The sequence below is a fragment of the Alosa alosa genome, chromosome 8, assembly GCF_017589495.1.
Source record: "Alosa alosa isolate M-15738 ecotype Scorff River chromosome 8, AALO_Geno_1.1, whole genome shotgun sequence".
In the NCBI taxonomy this organism is placed as follows: domain Eukaryota; kingdom Metazoa; phylum Chordata; class Actinopteri; order Clupeiformes; family Clupeidae; genus Alosa; species Alosa alosa.
Window position 1 is genome coordinate 30,051,580 of NC_063196.1, and position 27,797 is coordinate 30,079,376.

The 27,797-nt window shown below is 45.4% G+C and overlaps 1 protein-coding gene and 1 long non-coding RNA gene across 2 annotated transcripts; one reads left to right on the forward strand and one right to left on the reverse strand.

Annotated features, from left to right (window-relative positions):
• Positions 1–304: 304 nt before the first annotated feature.
• LOC125299914 (G-protein coupled receptor family C group 6 member A-like) lies at positions 305–27,797 on the reverse strand. Its single transcript, XM_048251420.1, has 7 exons — positions 27,524–27,797; positions 24,161–24,506; positions 22,134–22,889; positions 21,745–21,957; positions 21,145–21,271; positions 1,039–2,218; positions 305–488 (listed from the first exon to the last, which is right to left on the reverse strand). The coding sequence occupies exons 1-7, from the start codon at positions 27,721–27,723 to the stop codon at positions 485–487; spliced, it is 2,826 nt and encodes a 941-aa protein (XP_048107377.1). The 5' UTR covers positions 27,724–27,797; the 3' UTR covers positions 305–484.
• Positions 11,055–12,317, forward strand: LOC125299915. The gene is made up of 3 exons (XR_007194468.1): positions 11,055–11,412; positions 11,502–11,573; positions 11,871–12,317. It is a non-coding gene; the product is annotated as an uncharacterized LOC125299915 (long non-coding RNA).

The window sequence follows — 27,797 nt, forward strand, 5'->3', positions numbered from 1 at the left end:
AATGATAATTCAGCAAATAACTCAAAGTGCTGCATTACATATCAAGATGTCCGTTAGTTGCTATAGCTGCACATCAGAATAACCACTAGATGGCACTAAACTGCCTATACTGAACTGTAACTAAAATTGCCAGAGGCAGAACAATCACCATATTTATTTTAACCCTTAAAGGTGTAGGTTTTTGAACGTTCTAAGTTCCGCAACAATTGAAGGTTCTAAAATTCTATGTTGAATTCAATGAACCCAGATATTCTTTAGAACGTTCATTTCTCAACATTCCCGTCACACCAGTGTGACGGTACTCCTTTAAGGGTTAATGAGAAGGAAAGGGGATTAAAACTATATTCAGTGCAAACAACAGTAAGGAACAAAACTCTGTAATATCTCCCATAAGTTCAGGTACGTAGACTGTAGAAGTTGGCTTGTTTGCTGGTTTTTTCAAGCCCTTCCTGGCTGACACCGGCAGATCATGTTAGACGTTAGGTCAGCTGCAAAGAGATAATCCAAGTAAGAGGTGGACTATTATGAGATGTTTCAAAAGCTCACAGGGTTGCCTAGGCTACCACTGTATATGTTAATATATGTGTCTCTCCCTGAGTTTAATTGGTGTCAACTCTGTAGTGACAAGAAAATCAAACATGAACCGCTCTAAACCTGTGTAGAAAACTAGTAAGAGTGGTCAGATTACAGTTTTAGATGAGTAGTCAGAATGCCGTTATAACATACAATTCTACTTCTGAATTTTGACAATTTATTAAGGCGTATTACATTTGAACAAAGCATTATCACAGTAATATTCAGAGGTGTAAAAGTTCTGCCACATTTTTGTACCATTCACTTAATCAGCTGATTCTAATTAGCCCACCTCTTAGGCCAGGTAGATCAGCTAATTAGTGAAATCCCCTTAAGCGCACAGGTAGAACCAATACACGGCAGGACTTTTACTTTCTGAAGCCGGACCTTTACATCTCTGGTAATATTACAAACATGGGTACTATGGACAGGTTGAGGACAGCATTATGACATTCTTTAGATTACCCCTCTGAGCTCAGGGTGCTTGGATTGGAGGAGCTGTTGTGCGATTCTGGTGGTTGTGGTAGCGGCAAATCAGGCATCTGAGGCAGGATGAATACTGGAGACATCCGTCCTAGTTCAGCCTTCTCATCCTTTGCCGTCAGCGAGGGCTCCGATCCACTCAGGGAGCCGCTGAGAGTGCTACAGAGGGAGTTGCTCCGGGAGCTGGTCAGCGAGGTGTCGGAGGAGACGCTCTGAGACTCCGAGTGGCGCCGTTGCTCGGTGTCATCATCCTTGCGGCGGATGAAATCCCACAGCTTCCGGCGGAACACCTCGTGCGTGTTGCTGTGGCTCTTGAAGCAGATGATGTAGCACTTGGGCATGAAGTGGCAGCTGAGGACCGTGTAGGCGGAGATGAGGATCACGACCATCTCCACCGCCGGAAGGTACACGCCCGCCTGTGCCTGGGCGTAGACGGGCCCGAACACCACCCAGCAGATGAGGTAGATGACCATGCTGAAGCTGATGAACTTGGCCTCATTGTAGCAGTTTGGCAGCTTCCGCCCCTTAAAGGCGATGACCAATCCGATCAGGCCTAGGAGGCCGATGTACGCCAGCATGAGGCCAAAGAAGAGGAAGGAGCCCTCGTTACACTGCAGAATGATCTGATCATGTCCGAGGTCTTCCAGTTCGGCTAAGGGAGGATTTAAAATGAGCCAGACAGTGCAGATGGCCACCTGGTAACACATACAGAATGCAATGATCAGGTAGGGCTGGTAGAGACGCTTCAGGACTTGCTTTACCGACTGGACAATCTGAAAGGCCAGGAGGATCTTCAAGGACTTGACCAGGATGCAGGAGACGCACAGGGTGAAGCTGAGGCCAAAGAGCACCTGGCGTGCCTGGCACTGGGGGTTGTTGGGCCTGCCCACGAAGAGCACGGCGCTGACGAAGGTGCCAAGCAGAGAGATGAGGAGCAGGAGGGAGATGGGCCCGACAGATGCCCTCACAACGGGCGTGGACCACTGGGCCAGAAACAGCACCAGCACCACCAGGGTCAGGAGCACGCCCAGCGCAGCAAACGACAACAAGACGATTGCAAAGTTGTCTTTCCAACCAAAAAACACAATCTTTTTGTCCAGACACCTGCTGCTGCCCTCTTCAGACCATTGGTCAGCTTTACATTTCATACAGTCTTCTACATCTGCAGAAAAGGTGCATAGAGTAGATACGTTCAAGAAATCAGTTGATGGTTTACATAATATCTTAATTTAAGTAATTGTGAATTATCACACAGTATATATGATATGGGGTGTGCCACCACGAAATGAGTGGATTTATTGGATATTCATAATCCACAGACCTTAGGGTTTAAAACAAGGGTTTAAAGTGAACTTAGATTCCTGATTGGCTAGCCAAACCTGAGTATCGCCATTGCCAATATCGCTATTCAACAGGAAGTGCCAGAACAGTCTCAAAAGTATTTGTATACTTGCAGAAAATACTTGTGCGAGCGGCAGAGATTCGTAATGGCAGAATAGTTTTGTAATTGAAAGACAGCAACTGTGGAAGGTTTAGTACCTGTGGAATATATTTGTAAGTGAAGGAGACATACTTAAAATCCTTCGTGTTATTTTTTTCAAGGGCGTAGGTTTGGTCTCAACTTTGGTGGGGACACATCCCCAACTCCTGTTGTCACAATACCAACATTAGTGTTTCAATACCAATACTAAGTGAAGAATCTCAATTTCGATACTTTTGCGATTTTTTTAAAACTTGATTTGGTTTGTGTGATTTGTGAGATCATTCACATCAGTGGCAATCATAGAATTTGATTGACCCTCCACACACACACACACACACACACACAGAAAGTGATGGTTGTCATCAGTGTTGGGCAAGTTACTTCAAATTGTATTATGTATTACTCATTACTGTCATTTCAAAATAATTTGTTACATTATAATATGTATCTGAATTGAAAGGCATTACACTACTATTGTATTACTTTTGAGGTACTTTCACCAAAATATCTAGAAATATGAATTTGGAATTCTAAATGCAGTTTATTATGCTCAATGCAGCTCATTGCACTTCTAATGGAGGGTGATGTGGTATAACATAATGACTGAGCTAGGCTTAAGGCTAACAACAGTAGAATGCAATAGGCACAGTGATGGCTCATGATGCAATACAAGGAACAATCATAGCCAGAATTTTGTTAAAAGCAGATCAAAGGTCAAAGTCTGGTCAATTGTGATAGAAATGCTGTAACTTTAGGCTTAGGCCTACTCAATAAAATTAACAGAGAGCCCACTACCTGTATATTGCAACCCAAAACTTAGACATGTCAAGATTTCTGAAACATGTAATATGTATTTCAAATACAAAATAGTATTTTGTAATTTTTATTTTATTGGGTTGAAGGAAATGGCTTTGTATTTTGTATCAAAATACTTTATTGGTGTGTATTTTTGTATTTTAAAAATACTGCAAAATACTATGTGAAAAACACTAAAAAAAAGTAACTACTTGATGAATAATTGGTAATTAGGCAACAATGGTTAATGTTTATCGCAATCAGCTAATGTGAGAACAGCTGTGTTCAACGACATTCACAGCTTTTCAGTGACGGCCTTTGCTTAAGCATCAGCTCTGGTCTGAAGTATAAGTATAAATACTCTTTTGATCCCGTGAGGGAAATTTGGTCTCTGCATTTATCCCAATCTGTGAATTAGTGAAACACACTCAGCACACAGTGAAGTACCCACTAATCACGGCGCAGTAAGCTGCCTGCAACAACAGCGGCGCTCAGGGAGCAGTGAGGGGTTAGGTGCCTTGCTCAAGGGCACTTCAGCCGTGCCTACTGATCGAGTTTGAACCGGCAACCTCCGGTCACAAGTCCAAGCGCTTAACCAGTAGGCCACGGCTGCCCTGAAGCACTGGTGTGAAGTAGAATGACGCATTAAGTAAAGATGAGCAAGGTTACCTGTGCAAGTTCACATAAGGACACCGACAAAGGCAACAATGTCCTTTTGTATCCAAGCCAATTAACAGAAAAAATGTCAGATATCTCAATGAACCACAATGACATCAATAGATGGTAAGGTGTTGAGTGTGTTTGAATTCCCTTCCTTGTAGCATCCTTTTCTGCATTGCACAGTGGGGAGAAGTTCACCTTGTTTAAATTAATAACAATTATATTTCCTTATTAGCTGCATACTTGAAGTTGGAGATATTAAGGCAAGTCAAGTTTCTCACATACTGGAAGTTCAAAATATACAGCCTTATGATTTTCTTATTCAGTTCTACACTGGACTTGAATTACGAAATTCGGCACAGATACACAATTATGATTTTGGCCTATTGATTATAATGTGGTTAATTGTAAGTATAAGTGTGACGGGTGGGAAAGGGATAAGCTGTTGATGCACCTGGCGTCATTGTGATCAGTTTAGGGAGTCACGTGACGTTTCAGCTCAGGTGACCGGACGTAATGCAGGTAGAATAGTAGGCCTACCGAGCAGTCACTCTTTCTTTTCAAACCAGATGGTGCGTCTAATGCAGTGGTGAGAGCACTGTTTGTCGCGTTTGAACTTTGCCGGCGGTGATCCAACACGAAGCGGATAGTGTTTCAGTCGTCCGGTGCCTGGTCGTCATCATCGGCTGTGGTACATGTAGGGGGCGTCGGCATTCAGGAGCAAGTTGTAGCCACTGTTTTCCCCTTATGTAAAACATGACATGTCAGTGGGTTAAAGTTATGCTGTAGGTAGATGTAGCTTTTATACGTGTGTAAAACCACCTCCAAGTTTGTGTTTATTTATTCTTTTGCTGTGTAGGGCGAGGCCTGCTCTTTTCCTTTTATTCCTTGTCAGCTGGGGCGGGGAGAACACAGAGGGTAGCATACTCTGCTCTGCCTCCAGCCTAGTCAGTGTTGCTGCAGTGAGGCCGTACTTAGTCTGTGTGTGTAGTGACATTATTTGTTGTGTTGCAGTTTGTAGTGGATTGTTGCCTGTGCGGGGTATACTTGAACTAATTGTAGCACTCCTAGTAGTATATAGCTACCTGTGTGTAGTGATGCTAATTATATTCTTAGGGATAGTATGTAGCTAACTGCTGTGTGAATGTGGCTAGGCCAGTTACATCCTTGCTAGGGTAGGCTATGAAATTGTTCTCTGGATGATCCCATCCTCAGCTGGCACCTCTTTATCCCTCGCCCTTATTGAAGTGATTGTGCCCTCTTTTGGGGTGATTATATTTATTTTGTTTCTTTTCTTATTTGGTAGCAAGCATAGTAGCCTATTTGCAGTGTGTGCACATTGACATAACGCTATGTATATTGTATGTGGAAATATTTAAGAACACTGGTTATGTAACAACTCCTCCTCTACTTCAACTAAAGTATTTATAAATATCTATATATTTCTGCTACAAACAAATCAGACATTAAAGTGCAGTATTTTTGTACACTGGCTACTCCCTCATTCATTCAATTGAATCCCGATAGTGGGGAACACTGGGTTTCCATATTGATCTATTAACTTTGACCCCTAGTGGTGGTGCTAGTGTGGTTAGGTTACATTTGGCGCTGCGAGCAGGGTTTAGGAGTAGTCTGTAGATCCCTTCAGTTGCTTGCTTTATTTTCTTTTGTTTTGCTGTTTCATTTTATTTTTTGGAGGTGGTTGTTTAAAAGGCATTTGATAGGTGGGAAAACAGTGGTTACTCCAAGGAAGGTCCATCACTCGTCGTACCCAAGTTGGGCTGCATCATCATCAACATGTCTCTGGAGAGCCTGGAGGATCAGGTTAGGAGTTTGACTGAGATGGTTAACCAACTTAAAGCTGACAATCAGCGACTTAGGGGGCAGGCAGGTCCCTCTAACCCAGTAGACTCAGACTCTGACCCTCTCGACAATCCTATCACCCAGACCCCTGTTGAGCGTCTTGTATGTGTACCACGAGAAAGAAAATGTCCCCGGTTCTCTGGCAAAATGTCTGTAGACAATATGTCTGTAGAAGACTGGATTGAGGAGGCAAGCAGATCTTTAGCAACCCGTCGTATGCCTAAACTTGAGCAAGCTTTGTTTCTGTACGATTTGTTGGATGGGGAGGCTAAGCGGGAGATAAAGTTTAGTCCAGCAACTGATCGAAATGACCCACAGAAAATTTTTGAGATTCTGAAAGGTAACTTTCGCTGCTCTAAATCTCTTAACGCATTGTACCGTCAGTTTTATCACCGCCGGCAGTTCGAAAGTGAATCTGTGAGAGAGTATTCACATGTTTTAATGGAGTTGATGGAACAGATTAAAGAAAAAGACACCGATTTAGAGCATTCTGATCGTCTCCTTCGTGACCAGTTTGTTGAGGGCCTTCGTAATGAGAAGCTGCAAGGTGACCTGCTAGATCAAATTGCAGCCAACCAGCGCCTAATTTTTAGGGATATACGCAGTGAAGCCCTTGACTGGCTTAATAGGCGTGCACACACCACACCCCGGCCTCGGGCCTACTCCTGTAATTCTTATGAGGCAGATACTAATGCAGTGTCAGCCAGCCCCTCCTCCGAGTTAACGGAGTTGAAGGAGTGCCTCCGCAAACAGCAGGCTCAGCTAGATGCAATCCTATCTCAATTAGGACAGCCACATAGTATTCCCAGTTCCACCAACAGACCGGTGGTTGCTCAGTCTAGGCCATACAAATTCCAAGCAGATGGGAAACCTATCTGCTTACGTTGTAACAAAGCTGGTCACATAGCAAGAATGTGTAGGGCCATGCTCCCAGTAGGTCAGGGGGTTGCAACACGGGGTGACTTACCTAGCGGGGGGCAGATTGGGGTAGCCACCAATAGTGTTTCGCAGCAGGAAAACTAGCGCCCTCCGGTGTTGGGAGCTCGGCACCAGGAGGGGGTTTGTTGGGCTCAGAACAGAATAGGACTCTCGCGACGAAGTCACATCTTATCGGAAGTTGTCCAGTCATCGACATCCGTCTTGGAGGCGTACTTACACGATGCCTGCTTCGACACGGTTCCATGGTGACAACAGTGACTGAAAGCTTTTTCCGGCAGCATGTGCAGTCTCAGACTAATGAAACGATGAAGCCGTGTGATTGGTTACAGCTTAAAGCAGCCAATGGACTGGCCATTCCCTACTTAGGATATATTGAGCTGGATTTAGAGGTACTGGGCAAAGTGCTCCCAAAGATCGGAGTGTTAGTTGTTACAGATGCACTGGACCCCACCACCCGACAACAGAAGACTACGGTGCCCGGTTTGTTGGGGATGAATGCCATTAGCCGTTGCTATCAAGAGCTTTTTGAGGAACATGGGCAGGATTTGTTCCACTGTCCACTAATACAGACAGCAGAGAGCGGGTGGAAACGAGCTCTGTCTGAATGCCAAATTTTAGAACGCCTCTCTAGCTCTGGCTGCATTGGAAAGGCAGTAGTGCAGCCGGGGCCAGCCCTTCGCATACCAGCTGGGTGCCTTAAGTTTGTGCATGCAACTTGCTCTCTCGTCCCAGGCCCTGTTAAATCATGCTTCCTAGAGCCACTGCCCTATGGAGAGGGCCGATTGCCATCGAACCTCCTTATCTCATCAGCCCTATTGCCAATCACCCAGGGCAAAGTGAATGTACCAGTGGTCAATGTGGGGACAGAAGATCAGTGGCTACAGCCCCGCATTACACTTGGAACCCTTCATATTGTAGACCCAACCCCCTGTAATGACCAGGTAGTCAGTGCGCAATCCGCAGCAGCTAGTACCTCAGCCTCTGTAGATTTCTTGGGGTTACAATGGCCAAACCTCTCTTCCTCACAACAACAGGAAGCTAGGGAGCTCCTAGAGAAGTACAGAGGAGTCTTTAGTGAACATGATGGGGATTTGGGTTGTACAGTGTTAATCCAACATGAGATACCCTTAGTGGATACAGCCCCAGTACGCCAGCGTTACCGTCGTCTACCTCCATCACAGTTTGCACAAGTCAAAGCTCATGTTCAAGAGTTAGTAGAACAAGGGGTGGCTCGGCCTAGTAGTAGTCCATATGCTTCGCCAATCGTGGTGGTTCAGAAGAAGGATGGTGCGATCCGCCTTTGTGTGGACTACAGGCAACTTAACGCCAGAACCAGGAAGGATGCGTATCCTCTTCCAAGAATAGAGGAATCCTTGGATGCACTGACAGGAGCTACTCTGTTCTCCACGCTCGATTTAGCCTCTGGATACAATCAAGTGCCTATGGCAGAACGGGACAAGGAAAAAACGGCCTTCTGTACGCCGTTTGGCTTATTTGAGTTCAACCGCATGCCCTTTGGGCTATGTAATGCACCGAGTACATTCCAACGCCTGATGGAAAGAATTTTTGGCGATCAAAGTTTTCAATCTTTGCTATTGTACCTTGATGATATAGTCATCTTTTCATCTTCTTTCCACCAGCATGTACAACGGCTACAATTAGTCTTGAGCAGGCTTAAAGAACACAACTTAAAACTCAAATTGAGCAAATGTAATTTTTTCAAGGAGGAAGTGCAATATCTTGGCCATGTAATATCAGCTAGTGGAGTGGCAACTGATCCTGGTAAGATTCAGACTGTCCTGCAGTGGAAGCAACCGACCACCCTGACCCATCTACGATCATTTCTGGGCTTTGCCTCTTATTACCGCAGGTTTGTGGCAGGCTTTGCCAAGCATGCGGGTCCCCTACACAGTCTTGTAGCCAAGGTCCAAGGTAAAGGAAAGCAGTGTGGAGGTCCTAATACCAGGCTGGGGAATCTCTGGGATGACCGCTGCGAGCAAGCTTTTCAGACATTGAAACAGGAGCTTGTAAGTGCCCCTGTGCTTAAATACGCTGATTTTTCAAAGCCATTTATCCTCGAAATTGATGCGAGCCATCAGGGCCTGGGGGCCGTTCTGTCTCAGGAAGTAGACGGCAAGACACGACCCATTGCCTTTGCCAGTCGAACCTTGAGGCCATCTGAACGAAACATGTCAAATTATAGCTCAATGAAGCTTGAGTTCCTGGCATTAAAATGGGCAGTGACTGAGCGCTTCAGGGAATATTTGCTAGGAGCCAAATTTATTGTGTATACTGACAATAACCCCTTGAGCCACCTGCAGACTGCCAAGTTGGCCGCTGTAGAGCAAAGGTGGGCCTCCCAGCTGGCAATTTTTGATTTTGAGTTAAAGTATCGGCCTGGATCGGCCAACCGGAATGCCGATGCCCTGTCCCGCCAGAGTAGTGACTCACCCACAAACTCTATAACAGCCATGGTTTCTGGCATTACTGTTCCATCGGAGCTGAGGGCGCCCAGGGTGCTATTACAACAGCGGACACAAACAGCCGTGGTTTCCACCATAGATGCAGCTCCCGTCCGGTTGCACTCAGACCTTCGCACGCTCCAGGAAAAAGACCCAGTCATTGGTGCGTTCTTGGTGTATTGGAGAAGGGCTCGACCACCTAATCGACAGGAGCGAACACAGGAAGCACAGGGGGTACTTGAGCTAGTTCGTCAGTGGCGCAGAATCAGAGAGCAAGAAGGCATTTTGTACCGGGAGATACAACTACCCCCAGCACGGGACTTCACGCTACAGCTACTACTGCCCAAACTGCTGCACAGGGAAGTATTGGTGAGCTTACACGACAATCATGGCCACCAGGGGGTGGAAAGAACCACTGAACTGGTCCGCCAGAGGTGTTACTGGCCGAAAATGCGTCAGGCCATTGAACAATGGTGCAAACAATGCGAGCGGTGCACCCTAGCCAAAGGGGTGGTTCCTACTGCCCGCAGTTATTCAGGTCACCTGTTGGCCGCCAAGCCCCTGGAAGTGCTCGCCATTGACTTTACATGTATGGAGAAAGCCAGTAATGGCTATGAAAACGTCCTCATTGTCACAGATGTCTTTTCTAAGTTTACCCAGGCGTATCCAACCATTAATCAGCAAGCTGAGACTGTGGCCAAAGGTTCTTACGGAAAAATGGTTCTATTCCTTTGGAGTGCCAAAGAGGATCCATTCAGACCAAGGCCGGGCATTTGAGGGAGAACTATTGAAGCGTCTGTGCAAATTGTATGGAATTGACAAAAGTCGAACCACCCCGTATCATCCGGAAGGAAACGGCCAATGTGAACGATTTAATCGTACGCTCCATGACCTTCTACGGACCCTTTCCCCTGAGAAAAAGAAAAAGTGGCCACAAGCACTTCCACACTTGCTTTTTGCTTATAATACATCTGTTCATCAATCCACCAACCATTCTCCATATGAGCTCATGTTTGGACAGAAGCCCCAACTCCCGGTGGACTTCTTACTGGGGCTAATGACCGCAGAGTCAGATGACACCCCTCCAGCTGACTGGGTCACTACTCACAAAGAGTATTTGGCTGAAGTATATGCAGATGCCAGGAATCGCCTGGAGGCCGCAGCAGTCTCTAGAGAGCGTTACAGTATGTCTCCATCATTCCTTCCAGTGGGCACCAGGGTGTACCGTAGGAACCACCCAATCGGCCGCCATAAAATCCAAGATCTTTGGGATCCACGAATATACCGTGTGGTCAAATGCCGAGATGAGAAGGGCTTGGTGTACCACCTTACTCCTGAAGATGGGCTGGGCCCCGACATGAATGCCCACCGTTCAGAATTCAAAGCTCTGCCAGTCCAGGATGAACCACATGCTGACATTCCGGTTGATATCCCAGGTGACTCAACTAAGGAAAAGGGGAGACCTAAGACCATTGAGCCGGATGAGAATGAGGTATGGTTCCAAGTTCTCCCTCACCAGCCATTCAGAAGGCCCATTGGTGAAATGAGACAAGAGGATTCTGCCATCCAACAATTATCCAGCCCTAGCCCGTCAGAAGAGGACACACAAGGCCAGGATGCACAAGGTGATCAGGCCGCCCCAATGACTACAGTCGGTGGCACAAGTCCCTCTCTGGAAGTGGAGTCAGAATCCGCTGAAGATGCGATGGCTGTGAGAGAAGACACACCCAACCGCCCACGACGAGCACGGGCAGGCCAGCACTCCAACCCCTTCCGTTTGCCACAATCAGCAGTCCAACACTTGGAGGGCCAACAATATGCCATTCAGTCCGTTAATTTTAACTCCAGCTATTATTTTAGGCCATGGCATTAAAGAATAGCAGATTACAGGCACCGGGACGGTGGCCTTTCAAAGTGGGGGGAATATGTGACGGGTGGGAAAGGGATAAGCTGTTGATGCACCTGGCGTCATTGTGATCAGTTTAGGGAGTCACGTGACGTTTCAGCTCAGGTGACCGGACGTAATGCAGGTAGAATAGTAGGCCTACCTAGCAGTCACTCTTTCTTTTCAAACCAGATGGTGCGTCTAATGCAGTGGTGAGAGCACTGTTTGTCGCGTTTGAACTTTGCCGGCGGTGATCCAACACGAAGCGGGTAAGGAAAGCGTTTTTGGTTTAATTGTTTGAGGCAGACGTCAACTATTACAGGCCATAAGCTTACAAACTTTTGATGTGTTTTGATAGATAGTGTTTCAGTCGTCCGGTGCCTGGTCGTCATCATCGGCTGTGGTACATGTAGGGGGCGTCGGCATTCAGGTATTAAATGATTTTATTGTCCGTCCATTTAGCGCAGCTTTGCTATAACTAATGTGTATTTATATTGTAGCTTCCTCATTTGTGTTGTGTCCAGATAGGGTGGCTGGCCCAGCTGCACGAATGTTTGTTGAATATTCTATTAGCTTAAATGTTATGTATATTAAAGTGTAACCCGTTAATCTTAAGAGGAGAAAAGTACATGCTGTTGTGTGTTGAATATGCACTCATTGTCTTTAGTGTCATGTGGAAATGTTGGTTGAATGTGCATGGATTAATGTAATCTTTTGTTATTTTCAGGAGCAAGTTGTAGCCACTGTTTTCCCCTTATGTAAAACATGACATGTCAGTGGGTTAAAGTTATGCTGTAGGTAGATGTAGCTTTTATACGTGTGTAAAACCACCTCCAAGTTTGTGTTTATTTATTCTTTTGCTGTGTAGGGCGAGGCCTGCTCTTTTCCTTTTATTCCTTGTCAGCTGGGGCGGGGAGAACACAGAGGGTAGCATACTCTGCTCTGCCTCCAGCCTAGTCAGTGTTGCTGCAGTGAGGCCTGTACTTAGTCTGTGTGTGTAGTGACATTATTTGTTGTGTTGCAGTTTGTAGTGGATTGTTGCCTGTGCGGGGTATACTTGAACTAATTGTAGCACTCCTAGTAGTATATAGCTACCTGTGTGTAGTGATGCTAATTATATTCTTAGGGATAGTATGTAGCTAACTGCTGTGTGAATGTGGCTAGGCCAGTTACATCCTTGCTAGGGTAGCCTATGAAATTGTCCTCTGGATGATTCCATCCTCAGCTGGCACCTCTTTATCCCTCGCCCTTATTGAAGTGATTGTGCCCTCTTTTGGGGTGATTATATTTATTTTGTTTCTTTTCTTATTTGGTAGCAAGCATAGTAGCCTATCTGCAGTGTGTGCACATTGACATAACGCTATGTATATTGTATGTGGAAATATTTAAGAACACTGGTTATGTAACAACTCCTCCTCTACTTCAACTAAAGTATTTATAAATATCTATATATTTCTGCTACAAACAAATCAGACATTAAAGTGCAGTATTTTTGTACACTGGCTACTCCCTCATTCATTCAATTGAATCCCGATAGTGGGGAACACTGGGTTTCCATATTGATCTATTAACTTTGACCCCTAGTGGTGGTGCTAGTGTGGTTAGGTTACATTTGGCGCTGCGAGCAGGGTTTAGGAGTAGTCTGTAGATCCCTTCAGTTGCTTGCTTTATTTTCTTTTGTTTTGCTGTTTCATTTTATTTTTGGAGGTGGTTGTTTAAAAGGCATTTGATAGGTGGGAAAACAGTGGTTACTCCAAGGAAGGTCCATCACTCGTCGTACCCAAGTTGGGCTGCATCATCATCAACATGTCTCTGGAGAGCCTGGAGGATCAGGTTAGGAGTTTGACTGAGATGGTTAACCAACTTAAAGCTGACAATCAGCGACTCAGGGGGCAGGCAGGTCCCTCTAACCCAGTAGACTCAGACTCTGACCCTCTCGACAATCCTATCACCCAGACCCCTGTTGAGCGTCTTGTATGTGTACCACGAGAAAGAAAATGTCCCCGGTTCTCTGGCAAAATGTCTGTAGACAATATGTCTGTAGAAGACTGGATTGAGGAGGCAAGCAGATCTTTAGCAACCCGTCGTATGCCTAAACTTGAGCAAGCTTTGTTTCTGTACGATTTGTTGGATGGGGAGGCTAAGCGGGAGATAAAGTTTAGTCCAGCAACTGATCGAAATGACCCACAGAAAATTTTTGAGATTCTGAAAGGTAACTTTCGCTGCTCTAAATCTCTTAACGCATTGTACCGTCAGTTTTATCACCGCCGGCAGTTCGAAAGTGAATCTGTGAGAGAGTATTCACATGTTTTAATGGAGTTGATGGAACAGATTAAAGAAAAAGACACCGATTTAGAGCATTCTGATCGTCTCCTTCGTGACCAGTTTGTTGAGGGCCTTCGTAATGAGAAACTGCAAGGTGACCTGCTAGATCAAATTGCAGCCAACCAGCGCCTAATTTTTAGGGATATACGCAGTGAAGCCCTTGACTGGCTTAATAGGCGTGCACAAACCACACCCCGCCTCGGGCCTACTCCTGTAATTCTTATGAGGCAGATACTAATGCAGTGTCAGCCAGCCCCTCCTCCGAGTTAACGGAGTTGAAGGAGTGCCTCCGCAAACAGCAGGCTCAGCTAGATGCAATCCTATCTCAATTAGGACAGCCACATAGTATTCCCAGTTCCACCAATAGACCGGTGGTTGCTCAGTCTAGGCCATACAAATTCCAAGCAGATGGGAAACCTATCTGCTTACGTTGTAACAAAGCTGGTCACATAGCAAGAATGTGTAGGGCCATGCTCCCAGTAGGTCAGGGGGTTGCAACACGGGGTGACTTACCTAGCGGGGGGCAGATTGGGGTAGCCACCAATAGTGTCTCGCAGCAGGAAAACTAGCGCCCTCCGGTGTTGGGAGCTCGGCACCAGGAGGGGGTTTGTTGGGCTCAGAACAGAATAGGACTCTCGCGACGAAGTCACATCTTATCGGAAGTTGTCCAGTCATCGACATCCGTCTTGGAGGCGTACTTACACGATGCCTGCTCGACACCGGTTCCATGGTGACAACAGTGACTGAAAGCTTTTTCCGGCAGCATGTGCAGTCTCAGACTAATGAAACGATGAAGCCGTGTGATTGGTTACAGCTTAAAGCAGCCAATGGACTGGCCATTCCCTACTTAGGATATATTGAGCTGGATTTAGAGGTACTGGGCAAAGTGCTCCCAAAGATCGGAGTGTTAGTTGTTACAGATGCACTGGACCCCACCACCCGACAACAGAAGACTACGGTGCCAGGTTTGTTGGGGATGAATGCCATTAGCCGTTGCTATCAAGAGCATGGGCAGGATTTGTTCCACTGTCCACTAATACAGACAGCAGAGAGCGGGTGGAAACGAGCTCTGTCTGAATGCCAAATTTTAGAACGCCTCTCTAGCTCTGGCTGCATTGGAAAGGCAGTAGTGCAGCCGGGGCCAGCCCTTCGCATACCAGCTGGGTGCCTTAAGTTTGTGCATGCAACTTGCTCTCTCGTCCCAGGCCCTGTTAAATCATGCTTCCTAGAGCCACTGCCCTATGGAGAGGGCCGATTGCCATCGAACCTCCTTATCTCATCAGCCCTATTGCCAATCACCCAGGGCAAAGTGAATGTACCAGTGGTCAATGTGGGGACAGAAGATCAGTGGCTACAGCCCCGCATTACACTTGGAACCCTTCATATTGTAGACCCAACCCCCTGTAATGACCAGGTAGTCAGTGCGCAATCCGCAGCAGCTAGTACCTCAGCCTCTGTAGATTTCTTGGGGTTACAATGGCCAAACCTCTCTTCCTCACAACAACAGGAAGCTAGGGAGCTCCTAGAGAAGTACAGAGGAGTCTTTAGTGAACATGATGGGGATTTGGGTTGTACAGTGTTAATCCAACATGAGATACCCTTAGTGGATACAGCCCCCAGCACGCCAAGCGTTACCGGCCGTCTACCTCCATCACAGTTTGCACAAGTCAAAGCTCATGTTCAAGAGTTAGTAGAACAAGGGGTGGCTCGGCCTAGTAGTAGTCCATATGCTTAGCCAATCGTGGTGGTGGTTCAGAAGAAGGATGGTGCGATCCGCCTTTGTGTGGACTACAGGCAACTTAACGCCAGAACCAGGAAGGATGCGTATCCTCTTCCAAGAATAGAGGAATCCTTGGATGCACTGACAGGAGCTACCCTGTTCTCCACGCTCGATTTAGCCTCTGGATACAATCAAGTGCCTATGGCAGAACGGGACAAGGAAAAAACGGCCTTCTGTACGCCGTTTGGCTTATTTGAGTTCAACCAAGATGCCCTTTGGGCTATGTAATGCACCGAGTACATTCCAACGCCTGATGGAAAGAATTTTTGGCGATCAAAGTTTTCAATCTTTGCTATTGTACCTTGATGATATAGTCATCTTTTCATCTTCTTTCCACCAGCATGTACAACGGCTACAATTAGTCTTGAGCAGGCTTAAAGAACACAACTTAAAACTCAAATTGAGCAAATGTAATTTTTTCAAGGAGGAAGTGCAATATCTTGGCCATGTAATATCAGCTAGTGGAGTGGCAACTGATCCTGGTAAGATTCAGACTGTCCTGCAGTGGAAGCAACCGACCACCCTGACCCATCTACGATCATTTCTGGGCTTTGCCTCTTATTACCGAGAGGTTTGTGGCAGGCTTTGCCAAGCATGCGGGTCCCCTACACAGTCTTGTAGCCAAGGTCCAAGGTAAAGGAAAGCAGTGTGGAGGTCCTAATACCAGGCTGGGGAATCTCTGGGATGACCGCTGCGAGCAAGCTTTTCAGACATTGAAACAGGAGCTTGTAAGTGCCCCTGTGCTTAAATACGCTGATTTCTCAAAGCCATTTATCCTCGAAATTGATGCGAGCCATCAGGGCCTGGGGGCCGTTCTGTCTCAGGAAGTAGACGGCAAGACACGACCCATTGCCTTTGCCAGTCGAACCTTGAGGCCATCTGAACGAAACATGTCAAATTATAGCTCAATGAAGCTTGAGTTCCTGGCATTAAAATGGGCAGTGACTGAGCGCTTCAGGGAATATTTGCTAGGAGCCAAATTTATTGTGTATACTGACAATAACCCCTTGAGCCACCTGCAGACTGCCAAGTTGGCCGCTGTAGAGCAAAGGTGGGCCTCCCAGCTGGCAATTTTTGATTTTGAGTTAAAGTATCGGCCTGGATCGACCAACCGGAATGCCGATGCCCTGTCCCGCCAGAGTAGTGACTCACCCACAAACTCTATAACAGCCATGGTTTCTGGCATTACTGTTCCATCGGAGCTGAGGGCGCCCAGGGTGCTATTACAACAGCGGACACAAACAGCCGTGATTTCCACCATAGATGCAGCTCCCGTCCGGTTGCACTCAGACCTTCGCACGCTCCAGGAAAAAGACCCAGTCATTGGTGCGTTCTTGGTGTATTGGAGAAGGGCTCGACCACCTAATCGACAGGAGCGAACACAGGAAGCACAGGGGGTACTTGAGCTAGTTCGTCAGTGGCGCAGAATCAGAGAGCAAGAAGGCATTTTGTACCGGGAGATACAACTACCCCCAGCACGGGACTTCACGCTACAGCTACTACTGCCCAAACTGCTGCACAGGGAAGTATTGGTGAGCTTACACGACAATCATGGCCACCAGGGGGTGGAAAGAACCACTGAACTGGTCCGCCAGAGGTGTTACTGGCCGAAAATGCGTCAGGCCATTGAACAATGGTGCAAACAATGCGAGCGGTGCACCCTAGCCAAAGGGGTGGTTCCTACTGCCCGCAGTTATTCAGGTCACCTGTTGGCCGCCAAGCCCCTGGAAGTGCTCGCCATTGACTTTACATGTATGGAGAAAGCCAGTAATGGCTATGAAAACGTCCTCATTGTCACAGATGTCTTTTCTAAGTTTACCCAGGCGTATCCAACCATTAATCAGCAAGCTGAGACTGTGGCCAAGGTTCTTACGGAAAAATGGTTCTATTCCTTTGGAGTGCCAAAGAGGATCCATTCAGACCAAGGCCGGGCATTTGAGGGAGAACTATTGAAGCGTCTGTGCAAATTGTATGGAATTGACAAAAGTCGAACCACCCCGTATCATCCGGAAGGAAACGGCCAATGTGAACGATTTAATCGTACGCTCCATGACCTTCTACGGACCCTTTCCCCTGAGAAAAAGAAAAAGTGGCCACAAGCACTTCCACACTTGCTTTTTGCTTATAATACATCTGTTCATCAATCCACCAACCATTCTCCATATGAGCTCATGTTTGGACAGAAGCCCCAACTCCCGGTGGACTTCTTACTGGGGCTAATGACCGCAGAGTCAGATGACACCCCTCCAGCTGACTGGGTCACTACTCACAAAGAGTATTTGGCTGAAGTATATGCAGATGCCAGGAATCGCCTGGAGGCCGCAGCAGTCTCTAGAGAGCGTTACAGTATGTCTCCATCATTCCTTCCAGTGGGCACCAGGGTGTACCGTAGGAACCACCCAATCGGCCGCCATAAAATCCAAGATCTTTGGGATCCACGAATATACCGTGTGGTCAAATGCCGAGATGAGAAGGGCTTGGTGTACCACCTTACTCCTGAAGATGGGCTGGGCCCCGACATGAATGCCCACCGTTCAGAATTCAAAGCTCTGCCAGTCCAGGATGAACCACATGCTGACATTCTGGTTGATATCCCAGGTGACTCAACTAAGGAAAAGGGGAGACCTAAGACCATTGAGCCGGATGAGAATGAGGTATGGTTCCAAGTTCTCCCTCACCAGCCATTCAGAAGGCCCATTGGTGAAATGAGACAAGAGGATTCTGCCATCCAACAATTATCCAGCCCTAGCCCGTCAGAAGAGGACACACAAGGCCAGGATGCACAAGGTGATCAGGCCGCCCCAATGACTACAGTCGGTGGCACAAGTCCCTCTCTGGAAGTGGAGTCAGAATCCGCTGAAGATGCGATGGCTGTGAGAGAAGACACACCCAACCGCCCACGACGAGCACGGGCAGGCCAACACTCCAACCCCTTCCGTTTGCCACAATCAGCAGTCCAACACTTGGAGGGCCAACAATATGCCATTCAGTCCGTTAATTTTAACTCCAGCTATTATTTTAGGCCATGGCATTAAAGAATAGCAGATTACAGGCACCGGGACGGTGGCCTTTCAAAGTGGGGGGAATATGTGACGGGTGGGAAAGGGATAAGCTGTTGATGCACCTGGCGCCATTGTGATCAGTTTAGGGAGTCACGGACGCGTTTCAGCTCAGGTGACCGGACGTAATGCAGGTAGAATAGTAGGCCTACCTAGCAGTCACTCTTTCTTTTCAAACCAGATGGTGCGTCTAATGCAGTGGTGAGAGCACTGTTTGTCGCGTTTGAACTTTGCCGGCGGTGATCCAACACGGGCGGGTGTTTTTTTTTGGTTTAATTGTTTGAGGCAGACGCCAACTATTACAGGCCATAAGCTTACAAACTTTTTTGATGTGTTTTGATAGATAGTGTTTCAGTCGTCCGTGCCTGGTCGTCATCATCATCGGCTGTGGTACATGTAGGGGCGCCGGCATTCAGGTATTAAATGATTTTATTGTCCGTCCATTTAGCAGCTTTGCTATAACTAATGTGTATTTATATTGTAGCTTCCTCATTTGTGTTGTGTCCAGAAGGGTGGCTGGCCCAGCTGACTAATGTTTGTTGAATATTCTATTAGCTTTAAATGTTATGTATATTAAAGTGTAACCCGTTAATCTTAAAAGGAGAAAAGTCATGCTGTTGTGTGTTGAATATGCACTCATTGTCTTTAGTGTCATGTGGAAATGTTGGTTGAATGTGCATGGATTAATGTAATCTTTGTTATTTTCAGGTAAAGTTGTAGCCACTGTTTTCCCCTTATGTAAAAACATGACATGTCAGTGGGTTAAAGTTATATTAGGTAGATGTAGCTTTTTGCTGTGTAAAACCACCTCCAAGTTTGTGTTTATTTATTCTTTTGCTGTGTAGGGCGAGGCCTGCTCTTTTCCTTTTATTCCTTGTCAGCTGGGGCGGGGAGAACACAGAGGGTAGCATACTCTGCTCTGCCTCCAGCCTAGTCAGTGTTGCTGCAGTGAGGCCGTACTTAGTCTGTGTGTGTAGTGACATTATTTGTTGTGTTGCAGTTTGTAGTGGATTGTTGCCTGTGCGGGGTATACTTGAACTAATTGTAGCACTCCTAGTAGTATATAGCTACCTGTGTGTAGTGATGCTAATTATATTCTTAGGGATAGTATGTAGCTAACTGCTGTGTGAATGTGGCTAGGCCAGTTACATCCTTGCTAGGGTAGGCTATGAAATTGTTCTCTGGATGATCCCATCCTCAGCTGGCACCTCTTTATCCCTCGCCCTTATTGAAGTGATTGTGCCCTCTTTTGGGGTGATTATATTTATTTTGTTTCTTTTCTTATTTGGTAGCAAGCATAGTAGCCTATTTGCAGTGTGTGCACATTGACATAACGCTATGTATATTGTATGTGGAAATATTTAAGAACACTGGTTATGTAACAACTCCTCCTCTACTTCAACTAAAGTATTTATAAATATCTATATATTTCTGCTACAAACAAATCAGACATTAAAGTGCAGTATTTTTGTACACTGGCTACTCCCTCATTCATTCAATTGAATCCCGATAGTGGGGAACACTGGGTTTCCATATTGATCTATTAACTTTGACCCCTAGTGGTGGTGCTAGTGTGGTTAGGTTACATAAGTATATTTTAATCTCTGCATTTATCCCAATCCGTGAATTAGTGAAACACTCAGCACACAGTGAGGTGAAGCACACACTAATGCCGGCGCAGTGAGCTGCCTGCAACAACAGCAGCGCTTGGGTAGCAATGAGGGGTCGGGGTTCGAATCGGCAACCTTCCGGTTACAAGTCCGAAGCGCTAACCAGAGTATAGACTAGGCCACGGCTGCCGAATTGAAAGCTCTGTCGGTCAAATTCAATATCAAAATGTTTTACTTTGGCCTTTTATTTGGTATGTATTGGCAGACAGCCCTGGTAACTTACCGTTGTCGTTGACACACCTGCTCGCTTGACTGCCACTGCAAAGTAGCCTGTGCATTGGCATTCTCCATGCGTGTAGCCTGCGTGTCAGATAACCCTGACGTTTCTTGTATTGTCGTGCTGGCTGTCGGAATGATCAGCAGTACAAATAAGTTCGCTAAAATATTGGTGGGGACAATTTTGTCATGTTAAAATTTTGATTAGGACTAGTCCTTAGCGTCCCACCCTAAATCTACGCCCATGATTTTTTTGTTAAATCACAAATCATTTTTACAGTTACAAATCCTGATACACACACACACATTACATATGAGACGCTTCTTATCCCTAAGATGGTGCAAAAGTGTGCACCTGCAGAAAAGATTTGTAACTGTAGGACAACTTTTTGTACGTAGAATATTGATTTGTAATTGTAGAATATATTGGTAAAATATTTTTAACTGTAGGATGATTTGTAGCTGTAAAACCGATCCGTACCTGTAGAATAGATTTGTAAGTGTAGGGCATATTTGTGATATTTACAATTACTTGTACAGATCATTTTTACAGTTACAAATCATTTCTACAGTTTCAAAACGTGATATACACGTACAAAACTTTTGAGTCTAATATTCTTCCATAGAAAATCAGCTTTAAAGCTGCAGGTGGCAACTGTGATTGACAGTCAGATCTCACACAGCCCTGCAGTCAGCTTTCCGTGACACTGTACTTATTTCGTCGTGGCACACCCTATATTATGAAAGTCCATACAAATATGTGGCTTTATGTGTATGTGTATTATTCTTTACATTTGGCTTTTACTCAAGACGCTATAACAATAGTCTATGTTTGTGTGTATATGTGTGTGGGTTTGTGTGCATGCATACTTGTTCCATTGCTGTAGGTGTTATGTTTGTGTGTATGTGTGTGTGTGTGGCTGTGTGTGTGTTTGTGTAGCCTATGCATACTTGTTCCATTGTTGTAGGTGTTATTGCTGCATTTGGTGCATTCAAAGCAGCAAACAGGCCTTTCATTTTGGGACACCTTTCTATATCCTGGTTGACAGTTGGCAGAACACCTGGATGTTACATTTCCCTGAAACACACAAGCCGAGAGTTTTGTTAAATATGTTTTTGGGGCTTTTGTGGTAGATGAATATGTTGTAGATTGATAATAATACTTCTTTGAAATTACAGGTACACTGTAGGTCAACCTTTCAATGCACTCTGATGTCTTAAGAATGACTGGTTAATGGATGTTTTTATAATGCTCTGTAATTTTCACAATGAATAATCACTCTTCAAAATCACATGATTAATGTGATTATTGGTATTGTGATAATGTGATCTGTTTATCAAATCATTACTGTGACATGCACAAATCTTTGTAAGGAAGGCTGTACCGAAGAGAGCAGTGACCCCACTTGGCCTCGAACCCAGGTCTCCGGGGTACTAAATGTGCAGTTTGACTACAATGGCAAAGAGCCAGGCTTGTTGGTATGGCAGTCAGAGCGCATACTCAACTGTAGTGACGGCACTGCGTCACAAAGTTCCATATGTTTCACTTACTGTTTGACTGAAGACCTTCTCTTTGCCATCTCCCACAAAGTACAACTGGCGAGAGCTGATGTCGTACTTAGCCACGATGTCATGTACGTCCACCTCACCATCTTGGTTCCTCCAGAGTACAAGGTCATATCCAGAATTAATGTCACCATGCTCATTGAATCTGTATGAGTCTCCATCTATTTCAAAGGTAGCAGTCCTCAAGGCATGCTTCAGCTACATTGAGGAGCCACCAATAAAATAAATAGGGGTAACAATAAGCACACATTAAGAGTGTTCATAGACCAACATCTTTATGCAAGAACAGATGCAGAGTTCAGATAATCATTTGGTGTAAGGCTTACCTCTCACGACTCCCACTACTACCACCCCACGGCCCACACCGCACTTACCTCCCACGGCTTAAAGTTGTTGCCCCCTCTGCAGTCTCTGTTTGCACAGAGGTTAGCCACGGCCCTGGCTATGGCTCTGACAGCCAGCCCCACGCTGAACACGGCGTATGGGTAGATCTTCTTCTTCAGCGCTGCTCCCAGCTCTGGCTGGGTCATGTCCTTGCCCTCCGACCACAGGTACTGCCGCAGTATGGTGTTGTTCTGGTGAGCAGCCGGGTCAGGATCCAGACCGTCCAAGTACGTCTGGAACCGCGTTGTGTCTGCTGATTTCAAGGTGACCCCGACGATAGTCCCGACATCACTGAGGTTGCGGTTAAGGAGCACACGACTGGACGTGGCCCAGTTATCACTGGCGATCCAGACACGACCTGTGGCATTGTCAGTCAGCTCCTGCATGATGTACATCATGTGGTCGGGCTTAGCGAAGGACACCACAGCGCGGACTTTCGGATTGTCCTCCAAGTGGCGCACTGTGCTGCGGATGCCGTCTTTGAGCTCGGTGTCGTCGAGGATGTCCGGGAGCACCACGCTGAAGGAGATGCAGATCCCCTGTTTCTCCGCATGCAGCTGGAAGCGCTGGGCAGCGTAACGGCCGTAGTCCCCATCAGTGGTCACCAGACCAACCCAGTCCCAGCCGTGGCCCACCAGGATGTCAACGATGGCCTGAGCCTGATAGTTGTCCTCTGGTACTGTCCGCATGAAGGCTGGGAAGCGAGATTTGTCACTCAGAATCCCCGTAGTGGAGCCATAACTGATCTGATTGAAAACAATCATGTGCATTGGGATTAGTGTGATACAATGAAAATGTATAAATGTATAAATGCTTTGGGTAACGCTTTAGAATAACGTGCTTATTAGGTATTAACAGTGCATAATAAGCAGTTAACAATTCCTTACTAACAGTTAGTTAACTGTTGTTATCCTTTAATAACATTAACTAACTGTTAACATGCAGCTTGTAAGTGTTAATAAGCAGCCTTTTAAGTTACTTACAAGCATATTTGTTAACAGTTGTAAGTGTTAACAAGCTGCTTGTTAAAGTAAAGTAGTGTAGCTCAACAAGTAGCGATGCACCCCCTGACGACACCGGGGTTCGGGTCCTGCTCACTGCAACAATTTTGAAGGTGCATTTCTCACAGCTAAACCAAGCTAGATGGAGAGATACAGTATATAGAGAGAGAGAAGGTTGGGCTTGTTGGAACTATAGGCTACATGGTCCTCGCTTTAGATTGGGGGGCTGCAAAATTTACTACAAATAGGTAAGAAAGGTCTTATAAGCGTATTAGTTATCCACCTCTTTGTCTTATACACCATTAACAAGCTGCTTGTTAACACTTACAACTGTTAACAAATATGCTTGTAAGTAACTTAAAAGGCTGCTTATTAACACTTACAAGCTGCATGTTAACAGTTAGTTAATGTTATTAAAGGATAACAACAGTTAACTAACTGTTAGTAAGGAATTGTTAACTGCTTATTATGCACTTTTAATACCTAATAAGCACGTTATTCTAAAGCGTTACCATGCTTGGTTGCTTTTAGTCACTCTGACTTGTGGGATTTGCTCTGAGTTTACTCTTATCTAGGAAGCCAGCCCGAATGTACCCCACCCTAAAATTTGAGGGCAGGAAATTCAGTCTGGAGTTGCTCCACTGAGAAGTGTGCCCAGTTAAGATATGTCCGGGCCAATCAAATTGGCTGCATTAGGTGATGGACAGATGCTTAACAGTGAAGCAGTCATTCTTCCACATCACCTGAGCACAATCACAATTGTTACCACTAGAGAAGAAAAATGTTTAGGTTCCGCTATAGCATCTGTTATAAAAGACATTGGCAGCGCAATAACTTTTAAAAGGTGAACATGAAACAGAGATTAAGGCATTTGACATCATTACATTTTTTGGGGCGGGGTGAATTCAGGCTAGCTTCCAGAAAGGTTGAAACACGCCCCATAATCAACGTCCAATGGCGTGTTGCCAGACTGTTCTGATAAGAATCCAAGTTTTGCTACTTTGGCTCTGCTGTACCTGCGGGATTTGCTTGATGGACAGCTGTCTAGCCACAGCGATGGAGATTTCTGAGTGGTACCCTCCCACGACCACATGGTGGGATCGAAAATGCCCGGGGCCCGGTCTGCTGTCGTGGTTGGCCGGACTGCTCTCGCTGCTGGATTTGTCCATGTCTTCCTCCTGTGAACAGACCGAGTTGAAGTCGTCCAGGTATCTGTGGGTTACTGCCACTGCGGTGGTGACGTCTGAACAGGTGTCCACTATGTGGTAGCCCAGTGTCAGGTTACCTAGCAGAGGCGAGCGGTTCACAGTCTCCACTGCTTCAACCAGCACCAGAGCCTGAAGCAAGCGTGCCACGCTATACCTGCATGAATGAACACATCGAGGTGTATGAATGTAAAAATCCTGCTAAACAGGACTCAGAATAGAACTCATGATAGGGAGAATGAAACTTCTATGTATGAGAAACTTATGTAGCCCTAACCCTAACCACAGATCATAGGTAGAATGAAACTTATATGTACATTTGAGAACAAAATTATTCCAATATGTTTGTTCGTTCTGACTAAAAATGACACTGTCACAATGACGCTTCTTTTTTGATTCTGTTTCTACCACATTGTCTTACAACTTTTTGCCATGTGGCAGAGTCTTTTCAGTCAGAGCAAACATATTGGTCAAGAGAAAATCAACAGTAAATCAATACTGTATTTGCCATTTTTATAAAAAACTGTATAAGAAACTATGTATAGTCTGGTCAGTTTGGGGCAAAAATGGGGTCAAGGCTGCAAATTATGATTAACATTTGAGCCAATGTTTTTCTGTTCATTTAGGGCCAAATAAAGAAAAAAATGCAAGGAGCCCAAAAAATTAGGTGGGGGAAGGCCCTGAAACGGCCACGCCCACTTTTTAGACCTGGAATTCTGTATCTCGGCTCCTGAAGGTCGCAGAGAGTTGGTTTTCGGCTTAAAAGATGCGGAAATGCCACATTTATATTAGTGTTATGAAGAAACATAGGCCCTAAAACTTTTCTGAGATATTTCTGAGATATTTGTGAAAAACCTTTTTATCACTGAATCAATCAGCGCCCAAGCCACCTTTTTCTGTAAATCTGCTCATAAAAGCCATGCAGTTTGTTTGGGCAAAAGCTCTAAATCTACTCATGGGGCATACTAGTGCTTAAGTTGATTAAGGCTCTTTGTTAGAAGATGAGGACCCCAACAACCTTCTAAGAAACAATGTAAACAAAGTGAAATTCCAAAAATTATAGGTTTTTGTAAGGTGACAGCAGTTATCACACGTGATGGAGACCATGGAGCGCCTGGTCTTGTGCATACTAAGACCCCAGGTACGCCATGCACTAGACCCGCTACAGTTTGCATACTAGGAGAAAGTGGGCGTGGACGATGCCATCACTTATCTTTTACACAGGACGCATTCTCACCTGGACAAGGGGAAAAGTGCTGTGAGAATCATGTTCTTTGACGTCTCTAGTGCTTTTAACACCATCCAACCCCTCAGACTGGGTGACAACTGCAATTGTGGGGTGTATCAGGGATGGGCAAGAGGAGGAATACAAGAGCCTGGTGGAGGAATGGTGCAAACTCAACCACCTACAACTCAACACTGCTAAGACCAAGGAGATGGTGGTGGATTTCTGGAGGTCTAAGCCTGCTCTGCTGCCAGTCACCATTGAGGGGGGCAATGTGGAGGTGGTAAACACTTACAAATATCTACACCTGGAAAATGAACTGGACTGGTCATTCAACACTGAAGCACTCTACAGGAAAGGGCAGAGCAGGCTGTACTTCCTGAGGAGGCTGCGGTCCTTCAATGTCTGCATCAAGCTCCTCCTCTGGATGTCTTACCAGTCTGACTCTGTTGTTGCCATTGTCTCTGCTATGCTGTTGTATGGGGAGGAAGCACTAAGAAGAGGGATGCTGGGCGACTGGACAGGCTGGTAAGGAAAGCTGGCTCTGTTGTGGGAGCTGAACTGGAGTGCATCACTTCAATATCAGACAAAAGGACCCTGAACAAACGAATCAACATCTTAGACAATGACTGTGAAATAGTTTTTCGTGAATCTCAAAAAGTAAAGGTTTTACGACTTATGCTTGTTCGTAACACTAATATAAATGTGGTGTTTCTGCATCTTTTAAGCCCAAAACCAACTCTCTGTGACCTTCAGGAGCCGAGATACAGAATTCTGGGTCTAAAAAGTGGGCGTGGCCGTTTCAGGGCCTTCCCCCACTTAATTTTTTGGGCTCCTTGCATTTTTTTTGTTTATTAGGCCCTAAATGAACAGAAAAACATTTGCTCAAATGTTAATCATTTTTTGCAGCCATTTGCCCTAAACTGACCAGACTAGTAGGCCTGTCTGTTCTCTGTCTCTCATATCTGTAAGTCCTATAAGATAATCTGAATGCCATGCATGAAATTGTTTTGTATATAAGAAGATGTATTATTATTATTATTATTATTATTATTATTATTATTATTATTAGGGTCATTCAATGAAACACATGCCATTTGGGTCCACAACATTTGATGAGATGCATAAGGCATAAACTTGAGCCAAAGTGTGTTTCTAAAGCCTAAAGAGTCATTCACACCAAGAACGATAACTATAAACAAATATCGTTCTCGTGAATATGAATGACATTCTTTTACATAGTTTATTTGTAGTTTTTTCATTACGATGAGGGGGTCCATCAAACTGAATCCAGCCACCCAGTCACGCAAATTAGACAGGTATAACTGTTTTTTATTACAGTTTTAACACCATCATTGCTGAGCAAATTACATTTCTAATTGAAAGCATACATGTTAAGTGAATAACTTGACCGTTATTGGATAACTAGAGCCATTTCATCATGAAATGTACCACCCTGTCACACACCACCCCATCACATTTATTATATTTCAATCCATTATACTTCAATGTGGAAAAAAAGTACAGTATGCCTGAGGTGGGCTGAGGTCGATTGTGAAGTCGAACTTCATGGGTCCAAAAATGTTTTCTAGCCAGCCGGTTTTCACAACCTTTAAACCTTGTCACCATCACCTCTATTTTAGTGAGGGTAAAAAAAAAAATCGCTCTAACCGAGTAATTAGTGTGGCTCTGCAGCCAGATTATATAATCAAGGATAACGTCCACGCCTTTGCAAAAAATAGGATTTTTTACCGATGAGGCAGCAAGTGAGTACCGGTAGTAGAATTTTTTTTTTCTTTTACTGTCAATGAGAAAAAAACAAGCAGCTCTGAGAGCAGTTGGACCTGGAAAAATTATTTTGGCACATTATTACATCACAACTTAACGACCCGGTAGTAGTAATAATAGCAGTATTATTACTGGTAGTATTAATATGACTTCTTGCTCACCTGGTGCAATTTCGTTTAGAAGGCCTTCCGTCCTCACCTTCCTTAATGTTAACACTCTCGTGCACTGGGAAGAGTCCCCCGATGATGATGTCGCCATCCTTCATGGCCATGAGTGGCTCGATGTAATGAGAACACTCTACACTCCCCAAACTCACCACAATCACCACACACATGTGCCACAGTCTAACCTGCCTCATCATCTCTCACTGTCTATGAGTTAGTGTTAGTGTCAGTGTTCTCTCACAGCTCTCTCCACTGCTCCTGCTCTACTGCA